The 19,753-nt window shown below is 41.6% G+C and overlaps 1 protein-coding gene across 18 annotated transcripts in view; it reads left to right on the top strand.

The window, feature by feature from the left end:
• The window catches only part of LOC146326833 (protocadherin alpha-C2-like), a 199,833-nt gene that overhangs the window by 170,051 nt on the left and 10,029 nt on the right, over positions 1 to 19,753 (top strand). For 17 of the 18 annotated variants that reach the window (XM_084719169.1, XM_084719167.1, XM_084719168.1 and 14 more), the window contains exons 2-3: positions 10,503 to 10,567; positions 15,098 to 15,183. In XM_084719169.1, the coding sequence (XP_084575295.1) occupies positions 10,503 to 10,567; positions 15,098 to 15,183 (151 nt within the window). Of the gene's footprint in view, positions 1 to 3,598; positions 6,916 to 10,502; positions 10,568 to 15,097; positions 15,184 to 19,753 lie in introns of those variants that run through there. The other variant, XM_084719152.1, reaches the window with a different exon arrangement.

Raw genomic sequence — 19,753 nt, 5'->3', positions numbered from 1 at the left:
TCTTAGTGAGGAGAATGTTATTAATATGGTGGCCACCTTGCATAATTGATGGGATGGGGGATGTTAATATTCTGGCAGAGAGAACGAACAAAGAGGAAGTCTCCATTTCTTAAATCTGAACTATCTCTCTTACCCATGTCTATCACTGGTCTATTGTATAAGGCTACATCTTTCTCACCAGTTTCTTACTTTTTTGTCAGTCAGTCTGCAAAAGGGATGAACTCTTGTGTTTCCACATAAGACCCCAGTATGCCCCTCTGCAGAAATCTGTCAGAGGCGCAGCTGGAGACACTCAGAGTGGAGACAGGAGACTTGTGGAAAGTGATAATGTGGAGGGTGAGGGGACTGAGAGTGCAAAAACATGTCAAGGTCGGGTAAATGATGAGATGACTGCATTTTTTAAAGACTAGATACAGTAAAAAAAAAAAAAAAAAAAAAAAAACTCCAATTAGCCAATTAAGGTTTTGAAATCAGAGTTTGTTGATGTGTAACAGGCATCTGTGTGCAGGTGGAATAATGGTGATAACTTCATCTGCAGCACCCTTGAGTGAAAAATGAAATAATTCACAGCTGAGTGGCGTGCAATTAACGCAGAAACAGATGGGCGTATTTGAAACGGGTATGAGAGAGCTGTAACATATCAAACAGTGGAGGATAGAGGGAGGAGGGGAGAAGGAGACAGACAGAGACAGGTACAAAGGTCAGGTGTAAATCCAGCTCTGTGTTTGTTGTTGACGAGATAAACGTCGCCTGTTTTCATTTTTGTGTCACTGCCAAAAACTGAGGTCCACACGTCCCACCGGGAAAATCTGCTAAATGTCACGGTTGGCGTGGCGGACCGCATATACAGACCATCAGAGACTGTTTGCCCCTGTTGAAAGAGATTCTGCGTTATCACCACTGCTCAGCAGGACGATCACGCAAAGAGAGAAATGCCAAATATAGTAACTCTTAAAAAGGTTTGCAGAAACACTGCGTAAAGGCAGCTAGATATTTGTATATATGGTTTGAAAACGACAATCAATCTGCAGTGTGTTATGTCAAAAAAGTTTTTATATTGGCACATATGTAACAACATACGCCAGTAACGATATAGACCGGTATAACTCTGATAGGCCAATATTGGCTGATAATATCAGCTGACTGATGTATCTGCCAAGACGTACACATAAGTTTTAACCTCGACCCACAACATGCACACTTTTTTAAATTAATATACTGATACCATTACAAATGAACTATACCTTAAATTGGTTCTTTTATACATGTCCTTTATGTAGAAGAGGATTATTTATGTAGCTAATAATTTGTCTTCCTTCAACGGACATTTGGCTGCTTCTCCGACTCCCATTTCGCCACCTCCTCCTCGTCGCCTTTGAGTGTGAAGAGTCGCTCTCTATCTACCCATCATCCACTAGCAGCATCCTAGTGAGTCACTGTCTTCTTCCCGTCTCCCGGGATGCCAAGCTCTGTCATCGCCGTGGGCAGACTGGGCGTGGGTGAGAGTGGCAGCGCACCAGGAGAGGAAAAAAGATTATGTGGGCGATGGACGATCATTTTGGCCCAGTGGCCAGGGCGAACCAAGAAGGCGCAGGGTCTCACAAGGCCACTTCTTCACAGCTTAAAACTTGTTTAAAGAGTTGCGTTAATGACGCCTACAATACTGGATGCACCATTGTTCCTGAGAGAAATTTGTATTCATATTCTTGGTGCCTTGGCAAATACTAGACTTCAGTTGATTATTTTTTTCCGTCGGCGTCAGTGTCAAGGGGTTTCTTTTTTTCTCTTTATTTTCCACCTTGACTGCATGCGGTTAGGGGTAAAGTCTCATCCAGTTCAACTGAATCCAATTTAAATCTCAATTTAATTGATGTACATGGGTTCTGGGACAGGAGTAAGGACAGCCAGAACAGTATGAGTTGGGTGTTAATTTCAGCACCTGTTACACAACACATAAGCTACTCAGACCTTCCTGCAGGTTACAGTGATAAAAAAAACAAACATCTTAATTAGAATCTCATAATGTACGTCTTGTTTTGGTCTGATGTCATCTGGTAGCTGTTTGGTAATTTGTATATTGACAGAATATATGCAACATAGATAAACAGTGTGTAAATATCCTTCCAAAGTGTTGCTTTTTGTAAGTGCTGTAGCAAATAGTGGTGTGGTTACTTTGATAGGGAATGCCTTGTAGTAAGGGTACACGAATTATCATGAATTCGTATACGTGACGTCATGCATTAAAAAGCATGAATTCTTACGTGTGGTACTTTATAAACTATCAGGAATGTACAAGAATTCACAGTCTGAATCTCATGCACTCAATGCAAGAACAATAATTAATGTAACAACTAAGGTCGAGATTTCTGAGTTGATAATGGTGCTCATGTCTTCTTGTTGAGTATGCAATTAAATGGGCTGAGCAAATACCTGAGCAATCACCGCGGTAGCCACTGTTGTAATAATGATTAACTATGCATTAGTCCACGTCTTCATTAATGCATTATATATTTGGTGGGAAAAAAAATGCAAATCAGATAATATTTTTGGAGTCCACCTCAATTATCAGTTATTTAGTTAGGAAAAGGAAGTGAATAGGCAACCAAAAAGGCCACTTTATTTGGGCACAATCTTGACAAATTAATTAAGAAGTCATGCTTAGTTAATCATGATTACAATAAACAACAGTAAACACGTGAAAATTATGTTGAGAATAAAATGAAAACAACAGAAAACCAGTATAACTTCACTGAAGAAATTCCAAAAAAAAGTTAACATATATCCTCGAAAAGGAATAGGAAGCAGCACACACTTATTTAATCCCACCCCTTAATCCTACCCTCATTATAAATCCTGCTGATTGAAATATCTTTCAAAATATTAATGAACGCACTTTTCTTTCATGAAGTCATAGATACAATCAATCCTTGTACATTCTTGATCGTTCATGGAGTACTAAATTATGAATTGATGCTTGAATTCATACATTTTCATGGATGAAGTCATGTATTAATTAGTGACAGTCTATCGATATCAATCTATATTATCGTGAATGTTACCCTTTTAAATATTAGTTCAGTTTATGCACGCGTAATCATCACTGCCTGTCAGGCGAGTCCAGCGTATTTTTGGCAGATGTGGGAAGGGGTCACATCTGGAGCATCTTGTCTGTGACCCGGTTAGCGTCGTCACCAGTGAATATCTTCGTGATCATCTCGGGCTTTGTACTCTGTGTGGGCATGCACTTGTGCCGCAAAGGGCATTGCAGCACCTACATTCAATAGCGGTGTATAAATACAAAGCATTGTAAGCTGTCATCTTGGGGAAGAGTGATAAGAAAAGTGCTGACAGAATCCCCGGTGTCTCAGCGCTGAACTCGTGAACAGAGACAGGGTGAAACAGCCCAGCCCACTCTCGGTTTTTAACAGCCAGATTCACATTACTATTGATCAGATGGTTGTGTGTTTGAAAACAGGTAGAGAGACCTCAAACACATGGCGTAATTCACCTGTCACTCCCAATGACGTTTAACATTACCGAGAGTTGCTGCACTAAAACCAATTCGCATGAAGCATTTTTTTTTACAGTCGGTTTATTTCTTTATTTATTTGTTTTATTTATCACTTTACTTTTTCCAAAATATAGTCTGCATGTATCAGAAATCTGCTTTTCAATTTGGCTGGAGGGCTCCTGGGTAATTGTGTGTTTCCATCAGTGAGGACGTCTAATATTCAGGCTGGTTCATAAATCAGATCCCGGGCGCACAATGAAAAGGGCGGTGGCGCTGACAAAAAGAGGGAAAACGATTGTGTCGAGTTCATTTACCGAAATCAGTGTGCAGATGACACTGACCGCACCGTGTACGACGTCCAGATCTGCGGGAAGATTAAACACCACCGCGTTTTCGTCTTTTGTGTTTTTATTTGCATTAGATGGTGCTCGATCATTTTATCGGAGGTGCTGAAATGCAGCCAGCACCGCTTGAGCAAGAGGCTCCCCCTCCCCTTTTGCCCACAGACACCATCACCACATCGCAGGGAGAGAGAGGGAGAGGGAGAGAAAGAGACCAATAGACAGCACCAGTGAAAGTCAGCCTTGCTGGGAGGATAGAGAAATTTAAAAACAGCACCCGTACAGACAAAGGAAAACATGGATGCACAGGGGAAGATTCCCTTTAAACAGGCGACAGAGAGGATGCGGTGGTCGTCCTACACATAGTCGGACTTATGCACGGACTATTCCCTCGTTTTTAATGAGGCGGGTGGGGACGCACAGCAAGCTGAAAAGGCGGAAAGATTTCTCAGACCCGTCTGCAAATTCTGCCTGCCTGCGATGGCTGTGACGGCGCGATGCTGTTACAGTGTAAAGGAGAATGTGCCTTTTTCCTTATATCTCGTTATTTTCGTACTCAGTGGCCTTACAAATGCACAAATTCGATACTCCATTCCGGAGGAGCTGGAGAACGGGGCACTGGTCGGTGACATTGTCCGAGATTTGGGTCTGGACCTGAGAAAACTTTCCACCCGACGGATCAGAATCACATCTGACAGTGGCCGCAGGTATTTCACCATAAATCACAAAACCGGGAAGCTGGTGGTGAGTGACCGCATTGACCGAGAGACAATTTGTGAATTCAGTGGCACCTGTTCGCGCAACCTGGAGGTGGTATTAGAGAATCCACTGGAGGTGCACAACGTGGAGGTGGAGATTTTGGACGTGAACGATAACGCGCCACAGTTCCCAAGAGATGAATACCAGCTTGAGGTGTCGGAGTCCGCGCTCACCGGGTCGAGATTTCACATCGAGGGAGCTCAGGATGCAGACGATGGCTCCAACTCTGTGAAGCAGTACCGCCTCAGCCCAAATGACCACCTCACCCTGGACTCTATTAAACCCTTCTCCAATAAACAGCACATCGAGCTTATTCTCAAAAAGCCCTTTGACCGTGAGCAGATGGCCTCTCATCAGCTAATCCTGACAGCGATGGATGGAGGCACCCCACAGAGAACTGGCACGGCCAAAATCAATGTACGCATCCTTGATGCCAATGACAATGTGCCTGCTTTTGACAGCTCCGTGTACAAAGTAAAACTGTCTGAAAACTCCCCAAAGGGCGCACTTGTCATTAAGTTGAACGCAACAGACCCGGATGAGGGCTCGAATGGGGACGTTTTCTACTCTTTTAGCAGTTACACGCCAGAAAGAGTCAGACTCATGTTTTCCATGGACACAGACACAGGGGAAATTCGTGTGAAAAACAATATAGACTATGAGGAGACAAACTCATATGAAATGTATATACAGGCTATGGACAAGGGGCCGGCCCCTGTGGCAGTACACTGTAAAGTAGTTGTAGAAGTTTTGGATGTCAATGACAACATTCCTGAAATTGTACTGTCTTCACTCTCCAGCCCTGTGCGCGAGGATGCGCGGGCTGACACGGTTGTAGCATTGATCAGTGTGAATGACCGTGACTCTGGACCAAATAAACAAGTTACCCTGGAGATCATGCCCAATTTGCCTTTTAGGATCAAGTCCTTCCGGAATCACTACACCATCGTTACTTCCGCTTTCCTGGACCGAGAAACCATCTCATCCTACAATGTTACAGTCAATGCTGTGGATGGAGGCATTCCACCCCTGTCATCTCAAATGACCTTTAAAGTGGATGTTGCAGACGTGAATGATAACCCACCTCGCTTTGAGCAGACATCATATACAGTTTATATAACAGAAAACAATGCACCTGGTGCGTCTCTGTGTGTTGTGAAGGCCACAGACGCTGATGCTGGAGAAAATGCTCGCATCACCTATACTGTCCTCAATGACAACAACCATGGTATCCCTATAGCCAGCTACGTCAGCATCAAACCTAACACAGGTGAGGCCTATGCCCTGCGAGCCTTTGACTTTGAGAAGCTGAGAGAATTTCACTTTCAGATCAAAGCCCAGGACAATGGTGTGCCTCACCTCAGCCGTGTAGCCACAGTTTATGTTTACATCATGGATCAGAATGACCATGTGCCCAAGATATTCTACCCACCTGCCAATGGGAGCCGCACAATAGAGACGCTAATGAAAAATGCTGAAGCAGGAGTTTTGGTTAGCAAGGTGACAGCATGGGATGGTGATGCAGGGCAGAATGCTTGGCTGCTCTATGCCCTGGACCACACCAGTGCAGACGTCGACCTGTTTAAGGTGCATGAGTACACAGGTGAGATTCGCACCACAAGGCGTGTCATTGAGGACAACTCCACCTCCTTCGTTTTGACTGTGCTCGTGCGAGATAATGGCTTGCCACCACTTTCCTCCACCGCCACCATCCATGTGCATGTAATGGAGCTGCCACCGAAGTTGGCACCTGACCCCAAGCGCATCATCAGGCCCACCAGTCCCCTAATGTTTTCCAATGTCACCCTCTACCTCATCATTGCCCTGAGTGCCACAACCTTTGTGTTCCTGGTCACTGTTTTTGTGCTGGCTATTGTGCGTTGCCATGCCTACTGCACCCAGCCTGGCTCCTGCTCCCCATGCTGTGTATCCAAGAAGAATGTTCCAGAAGGGGGCGCCCCAGCAGCAGGAGGTGGTGGAGGTGGAGCAAGAGCTGCAAGTGGAGGAGGTGGAGGTGGAGGTGGAGGTGGAGGAGGTGGAGGGCAACCAAATAACAATGTGGCCCTGCGCCGTGACCTCAAAGTGGAGCCGCATTATATTGAAGTGCGGGGAAATGGGTCTTTGACCAAAACATACTGTTACAAGACATGCCTGACTGCCACGTCAGGAAGTGACACTTTTATGTTCTACAATACAGGACGGCCGCACAGTGGCACTTGGGGCTCGGGCTACGTCACCAGCCACAGTGGACAGAGCCAGATATTTGTACGGCGTCTCAGTATGCCAGACGCAACTGCCATTCAGGTGTGTGTCTGGTATGATCTCTGTGTTTGTTATTTTAAGATTGCCTTACAACAGTTAATGACACACTTAGCACAAGCCATGAAAAATAGAGAGTTATTCCTCAGGTTTTGTTCTAGGGCGGTGTTCTTGCAGTGGGATTGCAGTTGACATTTATGGAGCTGTTGAATCCTTTCATCTGTTCTTGCGTGTGAGGTTGGAAAAGATCTATTTTCTTGTTGCTAATTCAAAGTAGCATATGAACGTTTATTGGATCTGCTTAATCCTTCAAGTTCTCTAAAACAAATGTATTTGATCGATCTATCAGGATGTAGAAAGATATGCTATCAGTTTGTTTATGTATATGGCTCTATTATTACATTTAGTGGCTGTGACATTATGTTCCATTTATTTTCATGTCTGTCTGCATCTTAAACCGGCAGAACAAATGCAGCTATCTTCTCTGGGTTGTGTCTTTATTGAAGAGGGCAGGTGGGAGCACTCTGATTTGCTGGATTTGGTAGATAGTGACTTTTTGAGTGTTCCACTAGTTGTTTGGTGATTCAGCATGTTAGGTGTTAACCAGAGAGCACAGCAGAGAGCTGTAATCAGAATGTTTGTCAAGAACCATCTCTTGTTCTTTTTCTGCTTACTGTTAATTATTGTCTTTTCAAAACAAACCAGTAGTTTTCAGTAGTTTGTTCACCTTTGACCCCACACAGCCAGTGTCATTTGTCTACTACGGGCTGTGTGCCACAACATTCAAGTCCAGTAGATCCAAAGGGCATTCAGTGGTCATCTCTATAGAGAGGGAGAGTCTGGGAAATAGTGCAGCCTTTGCCAGCTACGAGGGCCACCAGTCCCACTGCACCAAAATATCCTCTTCTGGTCACGTACGTCTGTGGTACTGAGCAGTAAGCCAGAGTTTGGGAATCCGTGAAGACGGCAGGAAGGAGGCAGGGTTTTGTTTGGACAAGAGCCTCTTCTCATGATTTAGTGGTATTTTTCCCATGCAAAAGGTTAAAGACAATATGCACATAGTTGTTTGCATCATTTCTGGTTGTAGGAAAACAAAAAGTATTATTAGGATTAAACAAACATTATTTTCTTTCTACATAATAGTGTTTGCCCCAGAGCCTCTCTGGGTTTCTCTATGCAGTGCAGAAAAGGATGCTAGAGAAAATAAGTGATAAAAAGAGGACTAAAAAGTGTTTAAGGAAATTGTTCTGTTAACACATGATGTGTTCCTCATTAAATGCCAGTCATGTTTGTTCTTGCTATGTAATTAACTGGCAGCAATGTGTTTCTCAGCACTGTGTGTGGATTGGCTGGCTCCGCGCAAATGAGGCGGGGGATGAAAGGTGATTGGACACAGTGTTGATGGCGGAGGTGTGAGCTCTGTATCCATGCTAGGAGTGTTCACTCAGAGGGAGAAGGAAGAATGGAGAAAAAGGCGAGAAAAGGGTTGAGTAGTCAAACCAAAAGCTTTCTTTATTCTTTGATTTACATTGTACAGCCAGGCAAGGAAATGAATCCACTAAATACCCATGGGATTTTTTTTTTCAATTTTCACTTAATTGGGTTTCTACCTTTCCGGTGATGAAACGCAATGCATTTATTTCTCCTCCTCGGAGTCAGATTTTTTGTTCCTTTTTGTTTGTCTGTTTTTATTTACACTCACTGTGTGGTGACTGGTAACATTCTCATTTTGCATGTCTTCCCTTGGGATTATATCAGACTGCAGACATGTTTAGGTTCCAGATGCTTGTATTGGATGTGTGTATGTGCTAGTCTGTGTGTTTATATCTACCCCAATCAACACCATACGGCCAAGCAGACCTCTGCCTTCAGCCACTGGCATGCTGCAACACGGCACACATTTCGCAAAGCCGTTTAGTCCCATTTGTGGACAATCTGGCCTTATTTTGAATGTTTTTGTCTTACTCTTTTCTAGTGTGTTGTGCAATATTTGAGATAGAGCTTTTGCTTCCTCTTTTATCATACATACTAAAACTTTTCTTTTTGCAAACCAATCTAAACTATTGATCAAGCTACTAACTGATTGTCCTACTGAGTGCACACGCAGTCTCCAGTGTGAAGAGTCTCCGTTACTGCAGTTCTTCATATCCCTGTACACCTTCTGCTCTGTTTGATTGACTCCAGCAGGAATACCAGGCTTCTCTCATTAAGACTAAATATTGGATTTCAAGGGTGATGAATGTCCACTGCAGACTCATAGAGGTCAATGCAGCCTCAGCACCAAGTGAACATCTGTCATATTAGAAAGGAAATGGGATTGGAAATGGGTCTCTTATGAACTGCACGGCCAAGCAGGAAGAATTTAGAGGTCTCAGTCAGATTGGTTTAGCCCTGTCTGTGCTTTACGTTGAGATTGGAGAAAATGTAATCTCATCTGAGTAGTGTGGTGAATTTAACATTCCATTTTGCTGTACTATGAGCTTGTTCTTACAGGAAAAATCCCAACTGCTAATGATTTTAGACCTCTAACCACATTTGGTCAGGTTTTATGATGTTGTATCCTTACACATTTGTGATAATAGAATTTACTAGAAGCACTAACACTGAAGCCTCATATTAGAATGTCAGACACATCACGAGAGAGGGACACAAAGGGGCACCATACCGCTATAACTGAGTCTAGATGCAGTGTCGAGGGGGTTAATCTGATATCTGCCCTCCCCTCGCCCCTCCTTCCTCCACCTGTGACCTTCACAAGAGTGAAATGACAGAGAGAGAGAGCAGTGGGTGCAGGGTAAAATGTAGGCCCAAACTGGGCTCTGCACAGTTACCATGGTGAGATGTGTCAGAATGACTCAGGCAGACTGTGCCAGTGAAACTCAAGGTTTTGATCAGTGTAAAGAGGATATAACAGGGAGAAAGAATTCAGCAGCACAGCAGAGGGGGTGGTGGATATACAGAGGCAGAGTAGAGGAAGGGAGGGAGGTACAGTCAGTGAAAAGGAAAAATACAGCACAACCCGTTAACAAGCCACGATCTCGCCGAAAAACGCCTTGATATTTTAGCAGTTTTGTGACGACATTTTTAAAGTTTTTGATAGAGAATGGAGCGGAAAGAATGGAGAGTATTAGGTAGACTGCAGCTTTGAATTGATTGAGGCTGTCATAACCACACACAGCAATGTGAGATTTCTGCAATGTTTCCATAGTAATGGAGTGTACCATGAACAGCCCAGTCTAAGTGGACAGCCCAGGACACAGCGTCAGGGTCTATGTATCTCAGTGCCAGGGTCAGTGGCTTGCTGGAATGAAATCTCTTGAAAGTCATCTTTTTTTGTCAAAGGACATGGATGGAGGTGGGAAGGAGGAGGAGGTGTGGGGATGGGAGCAGATGAGTGCACCTATAAGCTTCAATTCATCACTCACTTCTCTCCAAAGGCAAGGGGCCTCTGGAGATCCAAGCTGTCACTGCATGGTTGTGTGTGTGTGTGTGACTGAGTTTGTGCGTTTATGTGCGTGTGTGTGTATGTGTGTGATGCGCATGCACCAGCAGTTCTCGCCATGACTTATTAATGAGATGCTATTGGCTTTCTCCTGTACTTAAGACTCAATTCCTCTCACTCTCTCTTGCAGCCCAAAGTGCCGAGTGCAGACTGGAGATATTCAGCCTCCCTGAGAGCAGGCGGTGTAATGCAGAGGTAAGCATTCCATTTTTTTCTGTCACTTTGCAGTAAGCATCTCATCATACCTCACCATCATGTTTTGTTGAAGACCAAAAGACAAGTACATTATTGTCTTACCTGATGGGATTTAAACAAATGACCAAATCCTGCACCATTCTCTAACTGACTGATCTTAAACCCCATCCACCCTTTATTAAAGGCATAATATGCAACATTTTTGTAAAAAATAATATAGACTCATAAAGCATAATCCCTTTCAAACATTACCCACTAGAAGTGTGTGGTGGTGGCTGCAGAAACCCTTAACTCTGCCTGTATTTCCTTATTTTCTCATTATTTTGCTATGTCCGGGACACCCAGGACCAACTCCATGTGCTGGTATTTGATGTCCTAGCATCTTTCTGATGCATTTATGAACGGCTTGGACAAATTCTACTGATTCTACCTTTAAGACTGATTGCTACCTCAGACAACTTTGCACAAAGTTTTATTTAACTGCCTAACAGAAATTAATTCTGGAAGTCATGCAACTTTTTGTCAAATAGTCTACAGTAATGGTATGCTATTAAGCCATGTTTTAATTTAAGATCTAAACTAATAGAAACATTATTGTTGTTGTATATTATTATAGTCTATCACAAAATGGCCAAGTGCAGTATCGAAAGCAAAATTTTGATAAATGAAAAATGTTAATGTGCATTTTTTGCACAAACCCAACAAATATCACATCATCATGATTTTGTTTTTTTTCTCTGAAAATGAAAATTGTGATGATCATTCCCACTAATTGTGAATCATATTGCAATCTCAAAATATATCAAAATAATCACAATATGATTTTTTTTACATATTGTGCAACCCATGATGTAAAATGAAATGAACATAAAATGACTATGACTAAATAAAGCAAAGTCATTCTTCTGTCAGTTCAAAGTGAGAGGATCTGTCATCCTGCAGTAGAGACCAAAGAAATTAACTTCATGAATTAACTCATTCTCTTTTATCATTAGCTCATCACCATATGTTTAAAGCAATGTTGTACATTAGGGCTGAAAAATTAATTGAAAATTTTATCAAAAACGCAGTATGAAGTACTGCAATTTTCAAAGGCATAATATTTGTTGAAGGTAAATTTAAAAAAGGTAAATTAAAAAATAAATAAATAAATAAAAAAGATTTAGGCCCATGTTATCTTATATATCTGACAATGCCCTCTTTCTAATTTGAGTAATGTTGGAGAACCAGTTGATGCATAGTCTTTGATGGCAATAATAAGCCTGGCTTGCTACCCAGAGGCAGACTGTTACCTAAAAGAGGATCTGTAGTCAGGTGATAATGTTACTTTGAAAAGATTTCTTGGGGGTGGTGTTGATGTTGAGCTGACACTAAGGTCTACTGCTCAGTCTAATCCATTCTTGACATTTCGCTGAATCCGTTTTAGGTTGTTGAAATGTAATAAACGGCATCAACATGAAAAGGGTACAGAGTGTCCCTATTACAAGGCCACCAGGCAAACTTCATAAATGTCTTCAAAGCCCTACTTATCTTGACATTACAGAGCTAGGTGAGGCATTTAGGTTCATCCACTGGCCTGTTCCAGTAAAGATGTCCAAGATCATCTTTGCTGCCAGCTGTTGCTCAGCTGTGATTCGTGCTGAGGGGAAAGCAGGGGACCTAAATATCAGTAGTTTCCAAAACAAAATAATTAATGTCTTGTTCATCTTGACCATTTACATTTACATTTCCCACTGTACATTATTTCTGTTAAATATGCATCTAAGTTGAATTTAGAAAATGACATACGTTTGATTAAAAACACGAGATTTTAATAAGCAGAAATTATTACTTTTGTAATGAGCACTGAAATCAATTGAATGTGAAATATCAGAGACACAACATAGTGAGGAGAAATGCAGTTGAAATAGCTCTCTCAATATTTCCGTAGACAGATGGAAAACTGACAGGAGGGAAGGGTAAGCAGAGAGGGGGTTACTGATGGATGAAGGGCAGACAGTCAGGTGGAAAGATGGCCTATCAGGGACGTGGGGATTGCTGCATGGCCACACCAGTGATCACATTACCCATAAGACACTGCACTGTTACCTGCTGTGGGATCAGATGGACATCACTAAATCAAGGGTCATGTTAATGAGATGGCACCATAATTACACAAGCACAGAGGCTTAATGAGTCAGAGTCAGCCAAAGTATCTATCTATCTATCTGTCATATCTATGTAATCAATCTGTTCTATCCACTTTCTGTTTGACAGAGATACTGACATTTAACAGAAAGCAACTGGCTTTCCAATCGCTATGTTAGAGAAAATAAGAGTATTGTTTGTTTGTAATACCCAAATCCATAATAAAATGAGATGCATTTAGGCAGAAGTCTATTAATGTGTCAAGGACAGTATTATGGCAGAGACAACCACATTAAAAGATGGACAAGTCTTTCATAGTTCCAAATAAAAACACCATTCATCTGTTGATGGACAAAGACAACAAAAAAACAACAGGAAAAAAATGAACAGTAAACCGTGACTAGCTTACCTTCAATTCTTTCTGCAAAATGGGCAAGCCATACTGTCCATGTCTTCCTATTCACCTTTTTATTGATTTAATTATTTATGTATTTATGTTTGTTTCTTTGTTGTTTTAAGCTGTTTCAACACTTAGGATGGCACTCAACTCTTAGCCTGCAGCTGTAATGTAATGTCTTTGTCTCAGCTCACATGCAACCTGAATCATGTAATGCAGTTTAGATTATGCATTATCTGTATATTGTATATACACATGCAGCATATATGTATTCATGTGTGTACTCTGTTTCCCATGTCAAATTTATAATTGTGCACTATCTGAGTGTTAATAATGATACACAGATTCCCTCATAATCACAGCAGGGATTAATGAGAGATTAATGAGAGTTAATGTGCTTGTGTTGAACCAGTCTAATATATTAAATCTGTCTGGTGACTCACAACCTCTGATGTGTTTTAAGTTGACTGCCCCACCATGTCCCACAACCAAGCCTCACTCAATGTTTATCTGTAATCAGAGCTTGTATAAGAGATTTTAGATACCACACTCAAACACCATGTAATTCAGTGACCTATTTAGTTTCGTTTAATATCTGGTAGAATGCAGAATGTTTACCGGAGGTTGTGTCCGAGTTCATTTTGTGATCAGTGTAGTTAGAAATTCAGTCTTATGAGAAAGAATTAATGCTGCAAAGTGATGAATCTGTGTTTACAGACAGTAGGAGAGGATGAGAGGAGTGAAGAATGAGAAAGGACTGACATTAACTGAAAAGTGCATTATCAGTCCAGCCTTGATGATGCTGTTGCTTAGCAGCACTTAAAATGGCCTCCATCTCCAAATCATTTTTAGACTCACTCTTCACAGAACCACTGTACATAGGGATCTAGATTCATACATCTTTTAATTGTCTTTTAACATGATTAAACTACTGATTTTTACTCTTTCATCCCAACATTCTCGATATCCCCTTGTTTTCAAGAGGTAAAACAATTATTGATGCCTTAGAGCACACAAATAACCAGGAAAAGAGACCAGCACACATAGACCTTAGTAAAGGTTTTAACTTCTAGAGACCTAGTTTTACACTTGGGGACAAAAGGGGGAGGAGTGGGCAGGTGGATTAAAGTGGAACAGCAGCAGATAGAGATTGAGAGTCAGAATAGTGTTTTGTTTTGTTTTTTTCTTTTTGAATAACAGTTTAGTTACTTTCATGTGTTTCTGTATCTGAAATATCTCCTTTTGCTTTGACAGTAAGTCTAGGTTAACTAAGTAAGTAACTAATAAATCATGGAAAAATACATGTGTATTATTGTCTGTATGGTTAGTTATCCTGTTCACAGCTTGGCTCATGGCTAGGCTGGTACAGTATGTTTGTATAAATTGGTGAACCGATCTATTTAAATGACGTTTTTCCTTCCTTGCTTGGATCACATCAGACCACAGTTGCCCTATTTTTTAAAGATTTACAGGTTTCTTTTGGATCATCATCACTAAAATCTTATGGTCAGACCTACAAAATATAATCCTTCCTTTTTAAAGATAAGGTTGAGGCAGTGAGAGACAACTGTAGTTTGTCGCGGCATTTCCGTCGCTGTTCAGCTCTACAGAGAATGTAGTTTTTTTTCAGTAGAGGGAAGGGTGCTGAAATCACACAGAGTGAGTGTGAAAATGTAAGAACAACCATCTGTAATCCATAATCCAGAAAATGTCAGGAAAATGTAGGGTGAATTCTTTAATCCTAATCTGAATGTTGCATTTCTCGGATTGTGTTTGCTACACCCCCACCCAATAACCACGCACAGAGTACCAAGGTTTGAACTTAGAATATTGTGCATTACAGGAGACATATGGAGACAAGAGTATTAGATATGTGAGGGCTTATGTTTCAGTCATTATATGATACCTTCTGTTGTGCAGTTTAATGGCTTAGTATACAGTAATACTATGAATGAGAGAAATCTGTTTAGTTTGTAATATTTGCATGTTTGTTTTTTGTGTTCCAGCTCAGTGCACATGGAAGAGTCCTCAGTAATGCAGGGAGCCCAAGGGGTCCTGGTTCAGAATTGGCCCACTGCATCCAGCGCCGCTGGTAAGAATCTGTCATGTTACTCTCACCTTAACCAATCACATCTAAATTCAAGACTGGCATAGACACAGGAAAAAAAAAAAACTTTAAAATAAGAGGTCTTTTTGGTGCACATAGACCAAGTCTAGTCCTTTAGGTTTAAAATAGTGACAACTGTCTACATTTCAACTGAATGGATCTTTATGCAGCCCATTCCACTGTCAGCTGAGACTATCTTATACCAATAACTGTACATTCCTAAAGAGCTTATCAAACCACAAGAGAGTAATAAAATGAGGAAAACAGAGATATCAGCTACGAGATCGCCCGACCCACTCGTACCCCTTCCCTTTGCTGCAGGGAGAGGAAATGACACATGCTTCGTAGGCGTAGATGGATATCTCTGCACTCTGCATCAGGAAGGGAGACAATACAAAGAAAAGGAGGGAGAGAAAGATTGTTCTTGAATAGTTATTTGGATTATCAGCAAGATGTTTACTGAGGCATAAGCCACGGAGCCACAGAGGACAAACATTCGAGAACACATTAGAGAAGAATAATAAAACACAATTACGTTCCCTCTTCACTTAATGTGAATCTCTGTCATTCTCTAGCTCATTAATAGACACAATCACAAAGACCAGGATTAGGGATGGGTGATGAAGGCAACAATAGAAATATCAATATTTGAGTATATTTCTAAGTTTTTTCTTTATATAAGGTATAGGCATTTAAAATTATTTATCTGTGCATTATGTAATTGTACCTTACATTCATCTGAATGCTAACCATTTTGTAGATTTTCATGTTGCTCCCATGTAGGAAACAGTCTTATAATGAATTTAAAGCATCAGGAATTTCAAAAGACAAAATATTTCTGGCCAACTGGCCTTTCATCAGGGTGGGAAAGACCTCACCAAGGTTCAAGCAAAGCACTGCAAAGGGGCTTATTAGAAAACTGGATAGTCCGCCTACATAGAGTTTACTGAGTATTGGCAACATTTCAACAGTTTATGAGTTGAGATGTAACAATTCAGTTGTTTCACTTTGCATGTAGCTGTTCAACAGATTATCTCTAGACTATATGTGACAATTCATAAACATATCTACATATTCTCAGAATAATTTAGTTGAATTTGAACTACTCACCACTCAAACTATGCTATACAAATATTCAGCAAACAATTAGATTATTAAATCATTAAAGTAAGCACTTTAATCAATCTTTGTCAGACATTCTAATGCTCAAAAAATGTTCAACATTATATATACAAATGTTTGACAATACATTGAAAAATGTTTTACATTATTTATTTTATTGATGTTGAGCATTTATAAACTTTCACTTGTATGTTCCTACACTTATTAAAGTGTTTTCTTTTTTCTTTACTGTGTATGTTGTTAAATATTCTAATATTCAGCTGACTCCAGTCACACCCTTTATTTGTTTGCTTTCTCACTTTTTTCCATTGACTTACTGAACAAACCACTATTGCCTTGTCCATGTATTTCAGCCGCATATGTAAACATGAGGTTGATTATCACTTGTATAACATGTAGATTTCTGTTTGGACTTACCACGTAAAAGTCTACAAATTTAGCTGCATATAGATATAGAAATTTAATTACTTGCATGGACTGTCCAAATCTGTTAGATCTTCTATTTCACATCTGTAGACAAGTTAATTCTCAACTAATAAGCTGTTGAAATGTTATCAATTCTCTGTAAACTCTCTGTAGGTGGACTATATAAATAGTGTTACTGAAAACAATGCTAGATGAATCATAAGAGCAGGAACACTGGAGCATAACAAAGCTCTAAATGACAGCGTACTCAATGTTAGATGACATTTCATGGACATTGTAACGTGAATGTCATTGCATATGATGCCATATCCCATGCCCCGTACCAAGATTTATGACCAAACATGCACTGCATACCCAGTGTCAGTGCCCTCCACGCTTTGAGGAGAATTCAGTTGTCAACTCTTGACTCTCCACACGGTGACAGGAAAGTGTGGTCTAAAAGGCTTAAGAGTGAAACAAAAAGAAGATTAGCCTGGTAGAGAAAAATTGAAGGAGGAGGTGAGATAACTAGACAGAAGTATGTGCAATGAGAGGACTGGAGCAAAGACGACAGTACAATTAGGTTTAGCTAAAGAGGTGATTTGTTGTAATTAAGGATGTAGAAATGGCCTGGCATGGTGTCTTTTATAGACAGGAGGCGGTGGGCTGGGCAGGCAGACAAACTACCCACACACTAACTACTGTCCCTTCCTATCCACACACACAGCCTCCTCCACTCTGCCATCGATTTCTTGCCTTGGCTGAAGACTTACAGCCTGCAGGCACTTCAAAACATGAGAGATAGTGAGATAGAAAGATAGACAGACACAACGACAGAACAGAACAGGCAGGAGTGACATCCTCAGGGTGGGTCAGTGGTAACAAGATCAGCTGGTGAGGATTTAAGGTGGTCTAATTAAGCCGTGGCAGTCCGAGAACAACACATTGTGCACACGCTAACCTTGATGTGCCTACAGGCTCACTGTCTCTTCTTTATCTCATTGTTAGTCAGGTTAAGAATTATGGAAATATTAGCTGAGGGCTATATTAGCTTCAGGTCACATTTTAGGGTTGGATTAAGGATAAATCTCAGTTAAGCGTATCAGATGATATGAAAAGCATTTATTTCGAGAGTTCCCTGACTGGAGGACAAGACAGAGAAGGATTTTTGTTCGGGTCTGACTTTCAAGTTCTGTTTATCATGTCTCAGAAACAAGAGGAATGTAGATATTGATTCAATGTGGCCTGTCACATCACTATGAGTCATGGTCTGTGCTATTTATAACTAAATCGTCTTGTTTGTTAGGCAGGCTGTGGTCCTTAGGTGGGGAGCAGGAGTACATGGGAGTGTGGTTTGTTGAGGGAATTGTTTCGGTCTGGGTGCCGTACCTACAGGGTGCTGTTTTGCCTCACAGTCTATTTTTTGCTTCGATGTGAGAGACACAGAGGTACAGCCGACAACGCCCCTATTTCTTCCCCTCTGATTTCCACCGTGTGGATTTGTGTGTTGGTATCAATTTGTGTCTGTGTCGCTGTTGCATCTTGTTTTGTGTCTCCATGTGCCATGTGTGTGTGTGTGTGTGTGTGCTTGGCTGTGTTTCTAAGTGTGTTTTGGCTGCCTGCTTTGTGTGCTGCTCCTGCTGTGACAGATGGAGCGCAGCCCACGCCCAGATTAACAGACCCACATTAATGAAATCAGGGTTCTGCTTGCTGTCTAACTCTCACTCCCTCTATGTCCCCCCACCCCGCCCCCCCCAGTCACTCCCAGTATTTCACAGCTCTGTCTCTAAACCAAGGACACATAGCAATTTAGTGAGAATTGTGCAGAATTGCAACTGTCCCCTGGAGAGACAGGAGGGAGACAGGCAGGTAGCAAGGTGAGGGCTTGAAACAAAAAAGAGACGAGCAATAAAGGACAAGCTGGATGAGAAGACAGAGAAGCGATGGACACTAACAGTTTGGGAGGGAGTGACAATGAGTAAATCAGAGTGATCGACTGTAGCAGAGGAAAGAGAGGAGGCTGTATGAGGCTGCTGTTGCTAGGGGAGAGTGGTTAGACTAGACAGAGAGAGGGGGAGAGAGCTTGCAGCATTATTCTCCATCAGCACAAGCACTGTCACCATGACTCCTACCAATGTCCTACTGCCTCACTGGAGGATGTAGTTTCCATGGCAACCATTCATGGCCCCTAATATTGGCAGGAGAGAGAGGGAGGGAGGGGCGGCTGTGATATAGAGGGGAGTGCAAACATATGGTGTGGGACAAAAGGTGCTGAAGGAAGGGGAAAAGGGGAGGGGAGAGGGAAATAAAAAGTAGACTGGCATCAGGAGGTGAAGGACAAGACAGGGAGGTGTTGACTAAAAAACATATGCATGAGCAAAAGCTAAAGCGCGGGGTGGGGGGGGGGGGGGGTTGATGAAGTCAGAGGGGGGTGGATATGATTAGGAAGTGAGAGCTGGAGGTAAGCATTGTAAAGCAAAGAACAGAGGAGTGAGTAATAGGAGTAGAGTGACCTACATTCACTGGGGCGGTGGTGTACTGCAGAGGTGGATGCAGGTGTACTGTTTTCTGTATCACCCCAAATCGCACACATACACTGAAGTATATTCACAAAGGAACAGAGAAAGACAGATTTGATTAGAGCTACAGTAATCGACTGCAGCAGGCACCTGTCAAGGCAAAAATAGATCTGAGGGTGGACTTAAAAAGCCAAATGAAGGGGAAAAAGTGTATATGATGATGGAGAAAAAGGTGGACAAGAGGAGACTCTATTGCAGACTTACCCTTCAAGGTTTGACCATATGATCTGCTACTTAGCATCTAGTGCCATGACCTCATCCATTTACATTCACTGTATAATTTTATAAATCAGTTTTGATGGTAGAATTGGGATAATTTGTCCAAGATGTTCATAAATGCAACAGAAAGATAGTTGCTTGTTGAGTCTCATTGCCAGCGTGTCAAATGCCAACATTTTGGGCTGATAAAACATCCCGAGCACAGCAAAATAAGCAGAAAATAAGGAAAT

Source organism: Lutjanus erythropterus, chromosome 5, assembly GCF_056507025.1.
Source record: "Lutjanus erythropterus isolate fLutEry1 chromosome 5, fLutEry1.hap2, whole genome shotgun sequence".
NCBI classification, from domain to species: Eukaryota; Metazoa; Chordata; class Actinopteri; order Lutjaniformes; family Lutjanidae; genus Lutjanus; species Lutjanus erythropterus.
The sequence above is the reverse complement of the archived record's forward strand: the minus strand, read 5'-3'. Positions and strand labels throughout refer to the sequence as shown.